The 22,520-nt window shown below is 45.7% G+C and overlaps 1 protein-coding gene across 2 annotated transcripts in view; it reads left to right on the top strand.

The window, feature by feature from the left end:
• TMEM65 (transmembrane protein 65) overlaps positions 1-22,520 on the top strand; it is a 420,478-nt gene that overhangs the window by 264,016 nt on the left and 133,942 nt on the right. For both annotated transcript variants that reach the window (XM_069621592.1, XM_069621591.1), the window contains one exon: positions 21,337-21,391. In XM_069621592.1, coding sequence (XP_069477693.1) covers positions 21,337-21,391 — 55 coding nt within the window. The remainder of the gene's footprint in view (positions 1-21,336; positions 21,392-22,520) is intronic.

The following is a 22,520-nucleotide window of genomic DNA, read 5'->3' as shown; positions in this document are numbered from 1 at the left end:
AATAACTCCCATATCACTCAACACTGTTGAGTTTTTTTTTTTTTTAATACCGACATCATCCCGTGAGTGAGGTCTCTGAGTCGAATCTCTCGCAGCAGGACCGGCATCTCCAAGTAACTCGTTAGTTCAGCATACATTGATTTTGCTTCAGGGCTGGCATGTTGTCAGCTCCAGGTAGTTTGATTATGCCTCTTCTCAGTCTTTTCGTTTCTAGGGCCTCTCACTCTTTGATGCTAATAGTAAGTAGGCTATCTGGCATCCAAACTAATAGCGTGAGGTCATGACGCCGCCTCCACGTGCCAAGGTCTGTTACTCTAAGGGTCTCATATCTTGCTCGGTCCGCAACGCTTCATACCAAGACCACACACCATTGAATGCGAATGACGAAGGGTTACACCTCCACCAAACCCCTACAGTGACACAATGAGGTCACCATTGTGGCCAAGGACACAGTGGGGAGAGGAGCCACCCAGCACCAACCGCCACAACGGTTAGTGTGCAATCCCACATCCAGCATCACATCCGCAGACTCAAGCTCCATTACTGCACCTCCTGCAGCAGTCACTCCCATTTCTCGCTTCATGATACATTGACAGGTCCCTGTTTTCTCTTTGGGTTTAATCCAATAGCGTCCATATTTGAGATCAACTTGTCGCCGGTATTGTACATGTAGAAAGGATACTCTTGCGCATCAGGGTACTACACATGTAGTTTATTGGTCATCAGGTTTCAGTATTAATGATCAAGGAGCTATGGTGATCATGGGAGAGCCCGCTGGCTCTCACCACCCAGGCTATATCTTCATCAACTGCCTAGGTCAAAACTCCACTCACACAGCATTCTTCTCAGACACACAGGGTTCCACACTGACCTCTTCACTCACCTTAAACATGCATGCAGGGACCCAGAGTATAGCCACTGGCCTCAACATCTGCCCAGCAACAGACATTCGGGCATCATTAAGTGTATTGGGACCAGACAGTCCCAGCACCCACATCTGGGTTCTCACACAAACCACGTCTTTGCCTGGGAAAGCAAAAGCTTTCCTGAGTAAAATGTCTTCCCATATATTTCGGTTTGGGACATGAAAGGGCAGGAAGAAGGCCAAAGAACAATATGGCCGAAGGACATGCACAGCCATTTTAGGGTGCTATCCACCTTTAGTGGATGTCTGTGATTTCATGAATCCACTTCACCTAAAGCACAAATCTTGGAATTTTATTTTCTTCACATTTATTTTCATTATGCAGGATCCCCCAATCCCCTCCACGTCCTCCTACCTTATCCAATCCCCTTACCCCACCCCCATCTGTTTCAAAATGTACCTACTTACCTAACCAATTTGAAGAAAAATGTATTTGAAGATTTCTGAGTAGGTGAAATTGGATTCGGTGAAATCTACGGTACTCACCCTTTAGTAGCCTTTTGCGGTAAATGCACAAATGGTAGAAAAATATCTGCTGCCACCAGCTCATCCTACGCACATTGTAAAAGTAACCAAAAAGCCACTATCTAAAAATTTATAAGGATGCAAAGTATCCTAACCTCACTTTACTTTAGGGTGATGTGTGCAATTGTAAATATACATAGTCTCTCAGTACTGATAGTTTTATGGACTCATCCTTTTCCACATAAGAATGAGAAAAAGGATAAGGGAAGTAAAGCAGACGGCTTCACTTAAATCCAGAAAGTCAGGACAGGATCAAAATAAAGAAAAACAAAAGGGTGGCTCATAGGCATCTATGCAAGGAAAGCAGCAAAAACAAATATTTCCTAACACCCCTCCTCCCCCACACCCGACTTGGAACAGGAGGCTCTAATCCATCCCTGGATGAGAATTCCTGTTTGAGTCGGTTGTATATCCTGGACAGCCCATCACTTGCTATGTTGAGGATCTGGCCTATGCTCAATAGTGATGTCCCTGCCTTGAAGGCTTCTGGACCACCTGAGCAGTTTTGGAATCTCCCCCTTCATGTTAATCCACCATTTTAAAGGCTTATGACCAATTTGTATGGTAAAGTGAGTACCAAAGAGATAGGTTCTCTGCTTCCTAAGCACCCACACAATGGGAAAATACTAATTTCTTTTCCCACTGTGGCCCACTTTAACTCCCTGTCCTTAAGCAGACGGCTGATAAAACATATAGGGTGCTCCTTGCCTTTGTCATCTAACAGAGAGGATTGCTCCTATTGCTCTGTCAGAGGCATCAGGCTGTGTGATAAAATGTTTCTGAAACTCTGGTCCCCTGAGAACCGGGGTCTGGCAAAGGGAATCCTGTAAGCTGTGAAAGGCCTACTAAAACTCCTGACCGAGTAACCTTTTGGGGTTTCTTTGGAGGGGTGAGTGCAGACAAAGTGGCAGCTATGGTGCCATAGTCTGTCATGAAGTTTTTCTAATAGCCAGTGAGGCCCAGTAAAGATGTCACCTGGGTTTGGGTTGGCAGGGTTGCCCTGTCTTGTACAACTTGTACTTTACTGGGTGGAGGATGAATCATGCCCCCACCAACCTCATACACAAGGTAGGTCACTGAACCTTGACCAATCTGGAGGTTTGTAGCCTTTATGGTCAAATGGGTCTGATGAAGGGTCTCAAACACAATGCAAGGTGTTTGACATGTTTTTCACAAGTAGGGCTGAAAACTGCAATATCATCAATATATGCCATGCAGAAACCATCTAACCCATTCAGGACATGGTTAGCCGACCTTTGGGAAGTGGCATGTACATTCTTTAAGCCAAAGGGCATTGCCCTGAAGTGGAAAATGCCCTTGGGTGTTGAGAATGTGGTCTTCTCCTCAGCATTGACTATTGGGGATATTTGCCAATACCCTGCAGTAAAGGCCATGCTGACTCCAATGTGTCCAACCTCGAGTTAGTGAAAACAAGGGGGCGTATTTCTTAAGCAACATTTGAACCTCACCTTGCAGTTGCAGAGTCGGTGGAGAGGACAGCTTGACACCCCCAATGGAACCATCTGAAGGGCTACCTTGGAACAGATCAGGGAAAGGTTCAGATTCCTCTTCTTCCCCATATGAAGCTAGAAGCAGGACTTCCATTTCAACTCTTGGAAGGAAAGCTATCAGTCTATTCACATGAAACACTTAAGTGGACCTTGGAAGGCCTAAACCAGTCACCTAAATAGTTCACCTCATCTAGTCTTTCAACTTTGCAGTACGGACCAGTCCAATTGTCATGTAGAGCTCTAGGCCATATAGGATTAATGATTAGGATTTCTTGACCTGTGGTAAAATGAACATGAGAAGCTTTCTGGTCACACCAGTTCTTGACCAGCCCTCAGCTTGCTGAAGGGCCATCCTTTCCCTCAGTCTCACAGTTAAGGTTATAGAAGGAGTAGGGTCTACCCATCCTTCCTTCACTATGGCTAAGGGTTTCTAGACAGGGTGACCATACAGTTCATAGAGGCTAAAGCCAACCCCTTCTTGAGGCACATCTCTGGGGGTAAAAAGTAAGCATGGCAGCTGAAAGTCCCACTGCCTTGTCTGGGGCTTCTCAAGAGCTCCGTTCATGCCTTTGAGAGTTACATTGAATCTCTCTACTAGACCATTGGTTTATGGATGGTAGGCGGATGAATATGTATGACACCCCTCCTTCCACACGGCCTGCATCTACTTAGACATAAAGTTTCTGCCTCTGCCACACACAACCTCTTTAGGGAAGCCAGCCCTAGTAAAGATGCCTAACAGTGCTCTAACAACTGACTTAGCAGTCACTGTTTTGAGTGTGATGGCTTCAGGATACCAGGTGGCATGATCAACAACCACCAGGATAAACCTGCTGCCAGAGGATGTTGGAGGGGACCAACAATGTCAATCCCTACTGTCACAAAGGGCACCACGTGGGTAGTTTTGAGCATGAAACTTTGCTTCACTCATACCAGACAATTGGCAATTAGTGCAACTCCCGCAAAGACCAATCTAGTCCCCATTTTAGGCCGGTAGAAATATGGATAACCTCTCTTTAATCTTCTTGACCCCCAAGATGACCTATAAGTGGGACGTCTGGTCATCTGCAGGAGGAATGGTCCTGCATACTGAGGAAACACCAACCTCCTATGATTGCCACCTGTGGGCTATGGGTTCATTATGTAGTAACCCATCTTGCGTATATATCCTATATTTCCCAGGGGATTAAATCTCCAACTGGGAAAAGGCCTGTCTCCTAAGGACTTCAGAGATGGACAATCTCTCTGACCCGGGCTAAATTCTTCCCTAGAAAGACCCTGTGCAGTTGTGGATGCTCATTAGACTGAATACCTCAAAAAACCCTTCTTCCTCGTCAGGTTCAAGGGTTTGGTCAGACACTTCAACCTCAGTTGTAGGTAATTTAGGGGAGGAACCCTTCTTCCACTGTTTACGAACCTTTAACTCCTTAGCCTTTCCCTTAGACTTGGTTCAGGTATCCTTCTTTGTCGGAGTTCTGCTGTATCCACCCACAAGTCATAAGACCTTGAGATCATGTCTCAGACAAACTCTACTTGGCAATTTCTTTTGAACACTTAAAGGAATACTAACCACTCCTTCATTTACTGCTAGATTAAAAGGCATTACTAGGAAGCTTTGACAGGGGTCATCAGCCAACTTTGTGGACCGCAGAGGAGCTCTGGCCAGAGCCTTTGAGTTTACCAATGTACTATCCTTAAAATAAGACTTGGTATTGTGGTGGATTTTAGCATATGCTTCAACAACTGTTGGTTTCCAGGATCCCAGGGACACTATAGTAACACCACTGGGCAAGTAGTTAAAAGAGAAGGTTGCTCCTGTGAGTATCTCTTGCTTTATATGGTGATGCCAGATTCACAAAATGGAGCCCCATGGTCTTACGTTTATATCTGGGGTACCCCTCACATGGTCATTTGCTCCATGGATTACCCAAAATCCAGAGGAGCTGTGTATGTTGCTAGGATTGCCGTGGCTAGATTAGTGCTTTTGATAGTATGCCCCACTACCCTTTACATTTTCTTCATGTGACTTATTCCCTTTATGAACCTTTTTGCTGCCCTTTTGGAATGCAGGTATTTCTTGTTCCCCTCCCCATGCCTACCACAAGCACACTTGTCCTTATGGCACACTATGAGACACCCATATATCAGCAGCAATGGCCAGCTTTTTTGGATTTACTCCTTAGAATATGCCAAATGCTGTTTTAGCTCAGGGGAACAAGAAGTAAAGATATGTTCCAGGATAACCATATTTATCTTGCCTTCAAAAGTGGTTACTTTATGACCTTGGCCCAGCCACTCAAGTTCTTCAGAGAATGATTAATGCAAGTGACGCACATGTTGTTCTTTCTTCTTGTGGTCTCTAAACCTCTTGAAATATTCAGAAGGAGTCTTTCCAAAGTTTAAGAGCACGGAGGCACTTAGGATTGCAGGTTTTTTTGGTCTTCCCTGCTTTTGTCCTTCAATTTCGTCTTCCTACCCCGGTACCGCAGTAGTTTTGTTTTCCTCGACCTATGCCGGAGCATTTGGGTTTTGCCTTGTGTACTTCCTGCCGGCGTCACTACGCTTTGGTGGACCCACACATCGTCTGCCTCGAGTGCCTGGGCCCTGACCATCGTTGGGATGTGTGTTTCGACTGCGACTCCCTCTCGCTCCATACACTTGAAAGAAGGCTTGTCAGGTGGGAAGAGGTCGTCCACAGCATCCCTCTGGTACACCTATTACATTTCATAGAAGAGAAGTCGCTCGTTAAGTACTGTTCTTTTCAGGGCACCCCGTCCAGGTGACTCCTTCCGGGGGGTCATCCGGTTCTGGGAGGAGTTGTATGGACTTTAACATCACCAGGTTTCACCCTGAGGTACCCCAAGCATGGTCTAAACTGAATACCAGAATTTCCTGTGAGGTTCTTCTTTTGGGGGTTAAAGGTACCTGGGTTTCTCCCGAGGTTGCCCAGCTGGGGCTTAAAAGTACCAGGGTCACTCCTGAGGTTCCCCCACTGGAGGCTAAAACTACTAGGGTCTCACCAGAGGTTCCCCTAAAAGCAGCTAAAAGAAGCTCAAGCAAGGCTGAGGATTCCCATTCCAGGGCTAACCAGACCGGATTAAGTTCTGAGGTTCCCCTCACAGGGGCTGAACTTACTACCGGCAAGTCTGAACGCTTGTCCGACCTATGCACTTACTCAAAGTGCTTATTTACATTCTCTGCTAAGGCTCCCATAAGGAGGGCTAAAGATTAACTCAAGGCTCCTAAAATCCACATTGGCTTCTGACAGACCTGCAACGCATGTCACCACAGATGGTCTCAAAATGGCTCCTCAACCAGCGTCGACTGTGTCAGCCATTTTGTCGGCCTATTCAGAGTCGGCCATTTTGTCAGCACCCTCAGTGGCGTCTACTCCGGATGCCAGGCCCAAATCTTTGCCGTCTGCATCCGCCTTCTTCCATCTGGACGACTGGGTGCTAGCTCTTATGGCTTTTTTGGACATTCCAACTCCTGATCCTCTTCTGCTGAAGGTGGGGGTTCTAGCAGGGGCCCTTACGTTGAAAACGCAGGAAAGATCTGACATTTTCCTTCAAAGAGACATTTTAGCAGAGGCCCGCAGGGTGTGGGAAAAACCACATACAGGCCAGTACAAGAGGATAGATGCTAATTGTAAGGTACAGGCGTCTGAAGACATTCCATTGGCTGCTTGCCCACTTCCGTCTTCCACTGTTGTTGCTGTAGAAATCTTGCGGTGCAAGTCTTCATCTTTGTCCTCCTCTGCATCCCAGGTGTTGGAAAAGGAGGATATCGTTTTGGAAGGGGTAGGGAAGAAGGTCTTTGCTAATGCAGCACTTCAGCTTCGTCAGACAAATACTGAAGCAGTGCTTGCTGCTGCTAATCTAAAATTATGGAGGGAACTTTCCCAATTTGAGCCGTTCATTCCCCACAACAGACTTGAAGATTTCAAAACTGGCTTGTCCGGCACCAGAGTCCTGGCTCAGGATCTACTAGACTGCTAGAGGCTGCAGCGCATTGTGTCGATACTTCTGCACTTAGCCTTATGATTGACGTTGACATCATCCGCCAAGCTTGGCTACGTGCAACCAAATTCTCAAAGGAGGTCCAGGAGAAGGTTCTAGGTCTTCCCTTTGAGGGCAAGGAACTCTTCCCTAGCTCCACTGGTGAGGAGTTGGCAAAAACCAAAGCTAGCACTTTAATGGCCACATCGCTCTTGCTCCTATATAAACCTCCAGCTCCAGATTTTCTTTGGGGATTGCAGGACTACAAGACTGGTCAGCCGGACGGTTCACCAAGTGGACCTCATCGAAAGCAGCAGAGGCAGAGTGGCTGTTTTTTCTCCCAGTCCCCCACTTCCATTGCCGGATCCAGTATCCACTCCTCAGATAAAAAAAAAAAATCAAATGATGGTTTGGAGTGGTCTCATGCAACTCCGGTGGGGGGACGCATCTCCTCTCATCTGGAGGCTTGGCAGACCATCACGAAAGATCCATAGGCTCTATCAGTAGCCCGTTCGGGTTTCCATCTCCTTCTTTGGCAATTCCTCCATCCCGTCGTCCTCTGCATCAGACAGGGTCCCGCTCTCTCTGTGCCAAGGTTCAGACTGTTTCTTTTTTTGTGTGTACATTTCCATATTTTATCAAGTTTTAACATATACAAAAAGACATAACAAGGCACATTGTGTAATAGTTCTCAAAAACATTAGCTTTTGATGAAACCCTTGTCCTGCCCCTCTCACCCCTATGGTAGAACATAAAGCAGCACTTTATTGGCACCTATGGCACATGGGGAGAGAGGGGCGACCCTCTCTATAGCTCCTTGAGGTTGTGGGACATATTACTCAATCCCCATCCACTTGCACCACAGGCATCCGCCACGGGGGGGGGGCACAGCACACTCTCCTTAGACACACCTGCCATGTCGGATTCCCCCTCAACACCCGTCATTCCCTGTCTCCGGACTGAGTCACAGCGTAGACCCTATGGAACCTCATTCACTGCATTTCTAGACATGTCCCTTTTCCATGCAACCCCGCTGTGAGCATTTCCATTAAATGTAATTCCCTTGCCTTCCTGGACCACTGTATCACAGTTCGCAGCTGCACCCTCTTCCAAGAAATCACAGGCCCAGGCCACTAAAAGAAAAAAGTGGAACCTGTGTGGGAAAGATGTCAACTACCCTTCCACCTTTTCCAGCCCATGTAATATCAGCATGGGGTCACCGTCCCCTCACCATACTTGATCCAACCCAGCACCTCTGACCAATAGACCTGGACGTCCCTGCAGGACCACCACATGTTCCAGTACGTCCTGCGCTCCCCACATTCCCTCCCAGCAGAGCAGGCTTACCCCTGTGAACATCGTGGATGCCACACAGGGTCGTACTGCCAACAGTGTAACAACTTGGTACCATGTAGCTTACACTGGCACGCCACTGACCTTTCGAAAAGCCCTATTGTACATTGTACCCCACAGGTGGGAGTCCACTTCCCATTCCAAATCCCTCTCCCATCTAGCCCTAAGCCCCTCAGTGGAACCCCTAGTTGCCTCCACTAGCGCTGCATACAATAACAAGATGAGCCCCTTAATCCCTCTCTGAGAATCCAATAGGTCCTGCTGTATTGACTTCCTCCATTTATCAGCCGTCAATATCCCCTTTAACTGCAGGTAAGAAAACACTTGCAGGGGGCCAATCTGCAATACTGTCTCTAGCTTCTCGCAGGGAGATGAATCTGCCCTTCACTCTCAACTGTCCCACCCTTGTTAGCCCTGCTTCAAACCAGGTCTGAAATCATTCCGGGTGCGGGATATCATCCCTTACCACTGGTGCCCATAAATGGCTACATGGAGATAGCCACCCCCGCATACCCTGACCCCAAAATAGGGTGTTCACTTATCCGCTTCAAGAATCTTTCCCAGGGAACCCAAAACCACTCCCCCATCATCACCAGCCTCAAATGAAAATTCCCAACGTGGACCCATTGCTTGTCCACATCCTCCCGCAGGTGAGGCACCAGCACTCTCAGCTGCTCTGCCTTATAGTATAGGCTGAGGTCTGGGAATCCCAGCCTCTTTTTCCTTTGGCAATATCAGCACATTCCATCCTTTGCACTGTTTCCTACCCTGCTCTCACATCCATAAAAACGGCGCCCCGTATCTCTATGGCGAGCATCTGAAACAAATACAGAACTCTCGGAAGGAGATTCATCATAAGGGCGTTAAGTCTCCCCCTCAAAGAAATCGTTTGCGCGCTCCACCCCATCATCTCACTGTATAGTTTCTCGAGCAGTGGTGGGTAGTAGCCCCATACAAATCAGTAAGATCCCTAGTAATGGACACCCCCAAGTACTGTATACCATCCAACTCTAACACCATCCCCAGGTCTTTAAGAGGTAGAACATCCCTCCCTCATCTGCTTCAAACGGGAACAACACTAACTTCTGCCTATTAACCTTAAATACTGGAGTACGCACCATATTCCTTGATCGCTTCCAACGATGCCATCAACGAGACCAGCAGGTGTACCAAATGCAACAAAACATCATTGGCATACAGTCCTAACTTGAATTCCCTTTCTCTCACCTTAATCCCCATAACCTGAGGGGCCCTGTGTAGTCGGGCTACCAGGCGTTCCATTGACAATGCAAAGAAGGGAGGCGAAAGAGGGCAACCCTGCCTCGTTCCACTCCACTAGGCAACCCCTCCAGAGAATTTCTCATTTACCACCACTCTCCCCTGGCTCACTGTAAATTGCCTCACACATCTCCCCCTGAAACACCACATCACCCCAAAGTGAGTCGTTACATTTCCACCGGGAGTTCTGCACCCGCAAACCCACAATTGAGAACCCTATGCACACCAAATCGTGGTCCGACCAGCTGATCGGGACCATGTCAGAGAACGACACCCTGCTCAACATTTCCCTCTGGACACATAGGTAATCAATATGTGCATAGGTACCGTATGGCTGCGAGAAAAAGGTAAATCCCCTCACCCGTGGGTGGAGATGCTGCCACACATTCAACACGCCATGAGGATCCAGGTAATCCTGCAATTTCCCCCTTCCTTTTGGCAACTCGGGTGTCCCTTCCTCCCACTCTGCACACCAGCCATCGCCATGTCGGGCCACAGATTGAAATCTCCCCCCACCCCGACAGCTTGGGCTCCCTAGCCTCGCGTAGAATGCAGGGTAAGGTGTGCTCAAGAAAACCTATCTGCCCTTGGTTGGGACAGTTTAACATGGCGATCGTAATAACCAACCCACAGACCTCACCAGAGACCAAGAGCGCCCTTCCATATGGTTCCTTCCAAATACACGGATCTCTTATCCTCAGTCTTTTATGAAGCAGACACCCCCCTCTCTGCTTCCCTGCCCCCGAGGCCCAGAGCTCCTGCCCAACCTGACCAGAGGGCATGTGACTTTCCTCTCCCGCTATCATCCTGGTTTCTTGAATGAATAGGACGTCCAGTTGCAACCTGCGGAACTCCCTCGAGATAAGAGATTGCTTGGTAGGTGCATTCATATCCTTCACATTTAACGTCCCCATCAGCAGCTGGTCCATCCCGCCCCGAATTGTTTTCACCTCCACCAAAGCACTGGGTCTATCTTGCGCCGCCAAACAAGAAGGGCATAACCACATGCCCATTCTTCAGCGCCCCAAACTGTACGTTACCCCAGCCTAGTCCCCTCTCGCCCCCTCCCTCCCAGCCTACCTCAACTCCCACAAAAAAAGAGACACCCATCCTTAACACCCAGGCCTGGTTCCTAAGGTCAGGTCCCTAGCACAATTCATTCTTTCAGAGGAGAATATGCACATCATCCAGGCAGCGTCCAAACCCTCCACACAAGCTCAGTACAGGAGCAAATAGCTTGGTTTCTGTCACTGGTGCCTAGACAAACGGGTTAATCCTCAGCACCCCTCAATTGTTTGCATCCATTCTTACATATTGGACCTGGTATCTACAGACATTCGTATACATTCTTGTCGAACATACTTTTCTGCTATTGGTGCTTACCTTAACACTGACTCATGTTCGTTCACTCTTACGAACCCAGTGATAAAACGGAATTTCGCTCGTCTTCTGCCCCCGTTTCCTCCAGTCATGCCCAGGGACAACGCAAACAAGAGGTGAAAGAGGGCAACCTTGCCTCGTTCCTCTCCTCAAGGCAACTCCTCCAGAGATCTTCCTTTTTACCACTACTCTCGCCCCTGACTCACTGTAAATTGCCTTGATCCCATTGAGAATGGCCTGCGAAACCCATATTTAAGAAGCACTGCATAGAAGTCCCAGTCTACTCCATCAAAAGCCTTTTCGGCATCTAGAGAAAAGTGTCGGGTTACCCCCCTTCCCTTGCGCTGCATCCATGAGTAGCAAAGTCTTTCTGAACCATTCTGCTCCCTGCTATAAACCCCACCTGACTGGAGTGAACCAGTCGGGACATCAAACCCTCAAAGCGGGCTGCCAGCACCCTTGCAATGATCTTGGCATCCAGGTTGAGAAGGGATATTGGTCAGTATGACTTACAAGATCTGGGGTCCTTCCGTTCCTTCGGGATCACTACCATCAGTGCCTGACCGAGTGACATAGGCACCCTTCCTGTCTCCACAATGTGATTAAACAATATCACTATCTGGGGAACCAATACCCCTGCAAACTGTTTATAAAAGCCCACTGTGAACCCGTCCTCCACCGGCACCTTTCTCCCATGCATCCATGGGATAGCTGTCAATACTTCCTCTTGTGTACATTTTGCATCCATCTCCTCAACATCCCCGCTGTCAGCCTAGGGAGAGTCATCCCCTCCAAGTACCCCTCTACCTCCCCTGTCGTCTAGCATGCAGTGCTCAATGCGCTTTGCTATAAATGTTTTGAGCCCATGGCGATAGTGGAGCTGAAACTGCTCATCTGATAGGTGGCCTTTCTGGTTGCGATTACTTGAGCCAGAAGAATAGGGGTGCTTCAGGCTCTCTATTGAAGAACCTTTTCTGGCCTTCCATAAGGATAAGGTGGTGATCCGCACACACCCTTCCTTTCAACCGAAGATTGTTTCAGACTTTCATATTAATCAGTGTATTTCTTTACCAGTGTTTTTTCCAGACCCAGCGTTGGACGCCGAATGGGTCCTTCACAACCTTGACACTAGAAGGGCTCTCAAGCGCGGCTCTCAAGCGCTATCTAGAAAGAACTAAAGACTTCAGACCCTCCTCTCATCTCTTTGTCATGTTTGGAAATCAGAAAGGAACACAGGCCCCTAAAGCCTCCATTTCCCGCTGAATAACCTCCTGCATTTCGGAAGCGTACACAGTTCAGGGACTAAGCCACAAAAGGCATCCATGCACGCCTGGTGTGGGGCAAAGCTGCTGCAGTAGCTTTTCAAAAATACGTTCTTTGGGAAACCTTCGCTAAGGCATTATTATTATTATTATTATTATTATTATTATTATTATTATTATTATTATTATTATTATTTATAAGGCACTTGGTCCTCCCTCTCAGCATTTTGTAAACAACATTGCCTCAAACTTAGTTCACGAGCGCACGCTCAGTTCGGTCAGGCTGTTCAGTGCTTGTGAATCTCCGACAAGCATGGGGGAAGGGGGATGGGACGTAGGAGTAAAGCAAAGTTACTCAACATGATGACTGACGTACTCATAATCGATAGTCCCCTTTCCTCCATGCGCCTGCCCACATATTGGGCCTCATTACGACCCTGGCGGTCCGGAAATAACGGTGGCGGTAAACCCGCCGCCACCGTTGTTTCCGGACCGCCTGATCCCGACCCCTGCAGGCGGGCGGTGATGTTCCCGCCAGGTCTGACCTGGCGGGTTTAACACCTCCCACATGCAGGCGGACGAGGAAACACCGGCAGCATTACGAGATGCTGCCGGTGTTTCCATGATCCCGATTCCCATTGAGTCCCATAGGACTCAATGGGAATGGGGATTTACACCATTCCGCCTCCGTGATTCCCGGAAAACCGGGGTTGTAATGCCCCGGTAATTCCGGGAATCACGGAGGCGGAATGGTAATACGAGTCCGGCAGGTAACCAGGCGGTTTTACCGCCGCGGTTACCGCCGGACTCGTAATGAGGCCCATTGTTAATGTGTCTACCAACCTTGGTGATAGAAAAGGACTGAAGGGCAATGCGCTGGGTGGGGCTCAGGAAGGCGTGACCAAAGCCAGAGGTGCAGGACCCGCGTAAAAATAAAAGAACACTATATTTTGATGCTATCAAAAAGTGCTCCGGTCTCAGTCCTGAAGGACGGAATATCCCACAAGTATTGGAGGAAAGGGGATTGTGGGCTAGAATTGTGTTAGTCACTACGGTGACTAACTTTGTTTTAATGGAACTGCAGACATTCTGAGGCAGTCTGATGAAAAGCCAATCTTATCCGACTCATTCATCTCTTATACCCCACCGGCAGTTGACCAATCAATAATGTCATTCTTTTAATCATTAACATTAAGCAGATCCTTAGGAACTCTTGGACGAGAGGAGGACCCATAACTATTGCCCATAACTATTGCCAGACCATCTGGATGAGCTTAAAGGCCCATTCGGCCTGACCAACTCCAGCTGGATTGTTCTGTCCTTCTTTCTCAATTTTATCTGATTCCATCTGTAATGGCTAATAAACCACTGACTCTTCAGGTAGATAGGTGAGCACCTTTTAATATCAGTCAGCAAAGCAGCATACAAATAATGCACAAGCCTGGACACTGAACTAACGATCGAACTGGATATGGCGCAGCTACCCCGCTTCCATTTTCTGTGTGCTGTTGATGCTTAAACTACACTTTGAAAGCCTTAAATTCCGACTCTTGCATGGAATGTCCATGCAATCAGTTTGGCAAAGTTTGGAGAAAGATATGGTAACAATATCCACTTCAGAAATCTTTTTCTCCCACCCTTACTGACTATACATTGCGACCTGAAACCCAATAAGTGGTTACACAATGCACCATACACCATGAATTAAGGCATGTGTCTGCATTACTTTTTCCCTAAACACCAAAATAACCTACCACAGATACACCAGCACAGCTCCCCACTCAGTAAGAAACTCTGACAGACATGAGGACAATCAAACAAGCAAGTACCTTAGCAACATTGAAAACATGTTAGCCAATGCTCCAGAAACTCAGAATGTACAGAGCCCCATCCTTTCAGTTCTGCACACATCAATGTTGTTACAAAGCGATCAGCCCTGATCCCCCTCCTATTTCATTAGCCTGCTACCATATTTCTTGCAGACCCTGAAGCTTCTAGAAAGTGTGAAAATGGCGGATGGTATGAAATAGAAGATGCAATAACATAGCATAACAGAGCACAGCAAAGAACGTTTCTCTCATTCTTCTGTGGTGCAGTACTCTGAATGGGCCGAGCAAATTCGGTGACTGGCAGCAACAGGGAAGAAAATGTTATGTTGTTTCTGCCGTAGTTAGTCCACTATTCTAGAATCTCTTGTGCACTGACTGGCTGGTGAGTCTACATATCTACCTGTCAAACCAAGTGGTATGGGACTAAGAGAGGGCCAGTACAACAATAATGCAATTTTAGGTGATGTCCTTGGGGGGCCACTAGCAGAGGAACATTAGGGTATACCATTTAGTCCCTAAATATATCGCATTAAAAGGGTGTGAACGTAATCACTTGGAAGCACTCCAATATTTGCAGTTAAATCCGAGGGAGATCAAATTATTTTCTCCGGACCGCACACATACATTGAAGCAGTGATTTTAACCCATTCTGCAATTTAGGCACTTAACCACATACCTACCAAACCTTACTTGGTGCAGATATTTAAGTTTTGGAGAGTCTGCTTGCAAAACACACAATTTCATATTAAAGCAATATGGCAACGTCATTCCTTGTAGCAACATGTTAAGCCAAAATAATATATTTGTAGCTTTATTTTCCACATCCTAAACGGAAAACTATAAATCCCAAGATGCCAAATAAAGCCAGCTTGAAAAATCTATTTGCCCACTCTACTTTCAGCGCTTTAAGACATATGATAAAGTTGTGTAATGAAGTTAGTTAGAGTTGGAGGTTCTTTGCCAAAAACGTACAGATCTTTGTTATCCACGATTTTAAGAACATTGAACTATGGGCAAAGCATTTTTTTTACTTGTCAAGCTAGTTGACATAATAAATATAAACAAGTTTCAAATGGAGCTTTGTTTTGTTGCTGGCTGGCTGGTGATGTGTGGTCTTTCAGTTGGGAATTTCCCATCATACATAAAAAAGGTTTTGCTTCTGATAAAAGAAATGTGTTGGGGAGTTGGTTAAGGTGCTGGCTGCAGAGTGACAAATGCTGCCTGTGGGCCTCGGGAAGGGCTGTGACTGTGGACAGTGCTTGATCCTCCAAGCCCAGATGATTGTATATTTGCCTCAGGAAAAATAGGGTACACACTTAAAAACTAGTTGTAAGATGTACCAATGATGTATATGACATTTCTACCTCTGCCCTTAGCAGGCTATAATTAGGTAGGGTGAGTTTTTCTTTTTTGGGGGAGGGTCACTGAGATGAAAACTGGCAGGTGGGGAGACAATTCTGTTTTGAAGGATACTTGTAGCAAAAGGGAGCTCGTGTTGCTCAGAAATGTAGTTTGGTGGCGGGAAGGCTTTACATGTTGAAATACATGCAGGTGGCTCCCCGCCGCCACATTTTCATTATTTGCATGGCAGAGTGCAAAAGTTTGGGGAAAAAGGCGTCATACACACATGTACGCCTCTTGCACTCCACACCGGTCAAAGTGCGTAAACGCTGCCTCATAATTGCAATTAAACGCTGCCCGACATGCTCACATGTCGGCCAGCATTTAACTTTCACTGTGACCTGCTTACCGTGTGTGCATGGTAAGCAGTGTTCACAATTACAAATGTACGCTGGTCCACATGCATGTTGGACAGCGTTTAATTGTAACTGTATACGCTGCCTGCTTTGCGAGCATAGACGGCATTGTGTACAATGGATCCTTATGGGGTCCGCCGGCTTTATCCACCCCTCCTTTCTGCCATACAGATAATTGAAAATGTGGTGTGGCATGAAGGAAAGGCATAAAAGCCGTACTCAGTCTTGCGCCACTATACAAATGAGATCCTGGGTGTTTTAATTCTTATACCACTGTCTGTTTTCCTGATTTCCTGACATTATATTTGATGTAGATTTACAATTTTTGATTAATTGATGAAAACAAAATTAAGGTATAAATAAGATTTTAAGAAAAGATGGTCTCAAAGCCTTTCTTTTCAGAGGCAACATTGTCCTCTCCATTACGAGTGTGTAGACCCCTGACAGTCCAACAGCACTGCATTGATATTCACAAGGTTCCTCGCACGTGAACCCTGATGAAGAACCGCCTATTTACAGATATTCTTCTGACACTTTTTTCCTTCAACTCCGCACCATCCAGTTTCACTTAAATCTGGGTGTTACCAGCATGTATTGGAAAAACCATGCCTTTCAGGCAAATCACACCAGAAGTCTACTGGATAGTTTAGTCTAAGTCTTTGTGATTGGGCCCTAGGTATGTAACCGACCCTGCTAGGCTCTGATGATTAGTGTGGTGTCCGAATTTGGTTTCTCCGCTAAGTCACAGGATGGGGTTGAGGTGAAGTACACACCTCCTTTGTTTAGTGTTCAGGGTTTTTATCCTGGATACCTTGCGTTTTATTTGCTTTCTCAAGTAAGTGGATATACCATACTTAGTACAAAAAGTCAGTTTTTACGTGGAATTTTACTTTATTTGTCAATTGTATCATGTGGACTCGTAGTCCCAATAGTGGTTAGCCGACACGTGTTTCGACCGCGTGGGTCTTTAGCAAGGCAATAAAATTGGGAATAGACTGCCCCAAGTGAGGTAAGGTGCTGGCGAGCGGTCAGTCCGATGGGTGACAGCTGGGCTTCAAGTATGCCCAAATAGATAGTTTAGTGCTGGGACCTGTGGAATCACCCAATCAAACATGCATAGATAGGTATCACGGCTGAGGGTAATCAGAGAACCAGAGCACAAGTAAATGTTAACAGTTGGTTTATTTTGGTTGCATAAATAAAGGGCAGAGTAGGGGATTCATAAACATTCGAGGTGTCCTTCAGCTGTTTTAGGATTCTGGTCCTTCAGTCATTCCCTGTCCTCCAAGTCAAAACCACCTTTCGGGGCAATAAACAGTCACTCAGTATCTGGGATTTTCAATGTCCCACACCTCTTTCTTGGTTTCTGCTGTGGCCATTTTTGTCTGTTACTGGAGTCAGAAGGAAGTAATTGGGACCTACTCTACTCCTAGTTTACCTGGCACAACCACCTTGGTGGTTGGGATCATCTACAGGGGAGTGGACGTTCAGGCATCAGACTATTTCAAGATATTATTACCCTGGGGTTTCTTAGGGTTTCCCTGCTCTTGGTCAGGCACTAGCCTGTGACCAAACTCTGAGTTTTAGCTTAACTTTTGGCACCTCTCCTCTGCTCCGTCTCTTCCGCATCTACTTCTTTGGGTATTTACTTTCCTTTCTGTTCTTCCCCTCTTCCTCTGATTCGCCCTTTCTCTCCTCCACCTTATTTCTGCTATACCATCTCCAATCTGCCCCTCCTCAGTTCTCCTTTTCTCCTCTGCCCTTCCCTCTCCCCTATCCACATTCTACGGTCTTCCTCTCCCCTTTCTACCTCCTCTGCCCCTCTTTCTCCTTCCCATTTCCACCATACCCTACTCTTCTCCACCTCCTCTCTTTTATCTTTCCTCTCCATCGCTTTTCCGTTCTTTACTCTGTAACTGTCCATGCTGAACCGTTGTGCGAGCCCTGGCCCTCTCCCACCTGAACTGGTGCAGCGCCTTACTTGCACGAGTCCCAGATGCCACCTTAGCTCTTCTGAACCCCGTCCAGCATGTCCGATCCTAGGACTAAGAAAATTCAACCACATCATCCCTACCCATTCCCAAGGAGCTGCACCAGCTATTCCTATAAGCAAGCATCATGTTCAAGACAGCCTGTACTACCTACAAAGCTTTCACTGCCAAAACACCACTCTTCCTGTCCAGGAAACTCAGGTTTTCCAGTGATCGAAATTTGCATTTGGATATCCAGTGATTTTAATGAATAGAAAATGAAGAATGACATTTTAATGAATCAAAAAGCAAGAAAAGAATACAGATTTAAAAACAAAAAAATTGATGTGGGGGTGGGGTAAGGTGTTTAATCTGGGGGGTCGTGGGGTTGGTTGGGGAAACAGGGGGTTGGTGGGGATCCCCCAAAAAATAAATCACTATTTTTTCGTTTTTTGTTTCGTTCAAATTTCATTCTTTATTATTTAATTTGTTAAAATCACATAGATCCAGGATTTCTTGACCAGGAGCAAAAAGCATCTCCTTGGTATCCTGCATAACCAATTAGGCAGCAGCTCCCTCTGGGGGACCAGGACTGCGCAGCAAATATAACTTTGCTCAAGATGCATACTTTTTGTCCATTTCATGTTATCCAATATGCCCTAAATGTCCCTTAAGTGTGTCCTTTATCGTCCTTTATATACATTCCCAAACACAAAGTTAATATCACATAGCCAGGTTTGTTTTCACCACTTGCCCCAGGAGTCAAAAGTAGCTCCTAGTAGCTGTTGGTTTCAAGCTGACCAGGCTCCCCTTGGCTATAACCAGGATCTAAATAGCTCCCAGCTCCTGGCAATTTCAAACCCTGCATCTCTTAGGGCCACAGTATCATCGGAAGCCAGGACATTGTCAGACTGGAAATAAAACTGCAAGAGTGAAATGAACCTAAGAAACAGGACTTTTCTTGCTATGTACCTTCTCTATGCAACAAGGTAGCAATCCATAAAAGACTTCCACTCCACCATCCTACACTTCAGGAAGGACCCTCTTTAGAGAGAATCGCAGCAATTGCTTGCTCCATTCAACCCTACTTCTCACCCTCTGGAGTTCTCTGCTTCCATGGAGCCCTTACACATTCCATCTTCCTTTGCTACCTCGCACCTGTCTGGATCTCCCTGGTTACTGTGACAAACCCGGGGGTATCGTCCCTTCCCCATGTTTTCAAAACAGGACATTCTTATAAATTCCCAATGTTTCCTCTGCTCTAATCACTCAAATACCAGATACACCTATATACTTGTATAAAATCGAACCAGTTACATATCATATTCAAACTGGGACGAGGAGGAACCATGGGGATGCATTAAGACGACAGGAGAACCATAGTCAACGCTCTAGTGTTTGCCCAATAACTGAAAGTAATCCAAGTATTAAAAGAGAAGGACGAGACCTGGGAAGAAGCAGTCCAAAGCAGAGAAGCAGTCCGAGGCAGAGAAGTTGTGAGAACCGACTGAGCAAAGAGTCGGGAAGGACGTTTGCAAAGGAAAACCTGAAAATGAACCCTAAAGGGAGTTTTGACCAGTGGAGCTGCCACCGACTTGCAGAAGCATGGCTGAACCACGCAGGTCAAGCTGTTCCAGAGCAAAGCAATAGCTGAACCAAAGGCCGGTGGAAAGGCACAGAAGGCATTATCCAAAGCTGCATGGACTACGGGAACCACCACCTACCTAAGGAAGTATGACGATGTCCCACAGATCCCACTGTCATGGAGCCAGACGGCAACCCGGCAAAGAGCCTAGTGAGGCTGCAAAGAAGGTACTTGCCTGGGAGGCAGGCTCCCGGGACTGGAGGGACCGGTGAGCAGTGGCCAAACATCAGGGGTAGAGCAGACCCCGGAGTGAGGGTCCGACAAGCTCCCGCCCCCTCTTCCTCTCTATAACAAACTGGTATCTGCAGTGGGAGTGACACGTATTGCTGGGCAGGAGAGTGAATCCAGACCACAAGCGAAAGTCACAAGAATAAAGAGGTGTGCCTGGGACACAAACAACTGTCAGTAGTACTACTCTTCCTCTTCCCAGTGGTTAGGAAAAGATGATCCCTTGGCAGTGTGAATTTGAAAGAAGCCTGAAGTGACTGAGGAGGGGAATTACCTCCTGAGACTTGTGGAACTTTATTTGTTTTCAACACCATCTTTCTGTTATGTTGGTACTTTGGAGATAGCTGCGAGTGGCTAACTGAGAGACAATTCCCTTTTCCCTTTATATTGAGTTTAGGTGAAGGTCAGGTTAGGATTTTGACACCGGACGGAGAACTTTACTTTGGACATTCTGACACGGACACCAGTAGTTTAGTTGAGGCTGGGAAACTCCCCTTAGCGTTAGGACCTTTCTCCAACCTCTGCTTTCTGTTGTCAAATAAAAGTTTATACCAACCACTTTATTACTCCTGTGGCAGTCTCCTACATTGACACCCTTGCAGTACATGTATCTACTGTGCTCTGTTGCTTCCCAGCAAGTTCTGCTTTTTATAAATCCCATATGTAGATTCATAAATTTCTCAAATGGTGGTCTTCGCCACAGCTCTAGCTGCCGAGATCTCACAATCTGTATCCACCATCTTCGAATCCTTCATTAAATTGGCTATTCCCTGGCAACTCATCACGCGGGTTGCCAGCCTTCGTAGGAGACCCCAAGCAGAGACATGCAGGGTTTCAGATAATCCTCCCCAGAGTGCTCACGAAGATCTGTCTTTCAAGCAACTGGTTTGGCTGTTTTTCACATTTGGCCTATGAAAACATACAAAGGTGGTTTGGCGTTTTGCCTTTCCTCAATATTTGGGCTTTTACCAGTAAACCTGTGCTTCGTAGTCCGCAAGGGAAATTGTTTAGTAGTATTGCAGATTCTACGTACAAGAGGAAAAGTAGCCACCTGTTTGTCAGACATTTATGGAGCAGTACACAGGGTTTTTTTTTAAATACCTTTTGGTAAACATTTGTTTGCAGTTGATTGAAGTCATGATTTTCAAGTAATCTAATTAACAGACCACAATTTGCTTTTAAGATGACTATGTACGTTCGCCCCTTATAGTGTTGCTTCTTGGTAGTCCTTTGAGCAAACAATCTACTTATAAAGATGTGCCAGTGCTGGAAAATGAAGGATATCAATGGTTTTCCAGTGTTGGTATCTTTCATGGATTAACTTTCAACAGTCCCTGCAGCCTCATTTCATCAAAAACCTTTCCCACCATACTTCTATTTTCTCCCAAAATTAATGTAGGATTTTTAAGTTATTAGCAATGTTCAGTTACTAAGTGCCTATTGGCCGACCACCTGTCATTGTGGAATGTTTATGTGGAAATGTATATCCATGTCAGATTCCCTGGAATATACAGCATTGTAGACCTGTTGCTGTAGGTAAGTACCATTTTCTCTGCACATGTCTTTACAGTGCAATTTGTGTATAGTATTCCTAAAATGTAATTTACTGATTTGCCAAATTTCTTATTTGTTTCCAGCGATGGAGAACACATTAACCTAAATTGTTCTATTTCAGGGAACACACATAGAGTTATCAATTGGCGTTATCCTAGGAATTTCCACAATGGCAGGCAAGTGGTAATACTATTGACTTTTTGTTTTCTATTTTTAACAAAAAAGTGATATAGTGAATTGCTGAAAAATGTAATACTGCATTGTGCTAGAATGCTAATTATGAAGGGTATGAGGTAAATGTGTACTCAAAATGTAACCTTTAATAATGTATACTTTTTAATGTTATAATGGCATAATATGCTGAAACACAATCTGATTTTTAAAAATAATAAGTTATATTCAACGTTGTTGATATTGCATTGTTTGAGTTGACTTTTATTTGATTCGTTGTTAATTATTGTTTGGCATTACCACTGTGGATACAGAGGTTGTAAAGAGACACTTTGATTATATATTGTTTCTTGTTTGTAGAAGGAAACACAAACTAAACTATCCCTTCAACAGAGCCTAGTGACTCTCCTTAGAAATGGTGGTGTGCCACCTATCTAAAAGATGTGAAAATAGATGTTTACAAATGAGAACAAAATTTAGAGCGCATCACCTCAACACTAACTTCACCTATTCAGCGTTTTATGTTTTTCAGGAATGTGTATTCCATAAAGTTGTTACTGACCATACAATAGAGAGATTTCCACTCATCCTTCCATTTGTGGGAATATTATTTCAGGTTGGAATGCTTACACATTAGAAATACTGGACATCTATTGCATGTCGACTGAATGCTCCTATTAATACCTTTTACCTTTTCTTCAAGACAAGTAAATATCTCTGTGCAGCACATTTGAATTTTATCAGATCTGTAAAAAAGGCATAGCTGAAGACTTTCTCCTATGTACCTTTATTAAAACTTGTATGCAGACACACTTTGATATTTAGCCAAATAGCTTTGAACTAATAGCTGCTGTGGTCGTTTCTGCACTCTTGTAACCTACTTAGTCCAGTCAGCAGAAGAGTGATATAAGGCAATTTGAATAGGATCCAGAAAGTTATTTTGACAAGCAAAAGGATATATTGAGTGGAAAATACTTTGTATCCTACGCTGAGTGGAACTTTGTTATTGAATAGAACTTTCTTGAAACTGAACTTTGTTCCAGGGAATCCTGAATTGATCCAAGGGAAGGCAATTTACCCCTGGTCACAAGGATTCATGTTTATAACCTTTGAATTTGAATGTATATGTTATTG

The sequence above is a fragment of the Ambystoma mexicanum genome, chromosome 5q (genome assembly GCF_040938575.1).
Source record: "Ambystoma mexicanum isolate Mex_15411 chromosome 5q, UKY_AmexF1_1, whole genome shotgun sequence".
Classification (NCBI taxonomy): domain Eukaryota; kingdom Metazoa; phylum Chordata; class Amphibia; order Caudata; family Ambystomatidae; genus Ambystoma; species Ambystoma mexicanum.
The sequence above is the reverse complement of the archived record's forward strand: the minus strand, read 5'-3'. Positions and strand labels throughout refer to the sequence as shown.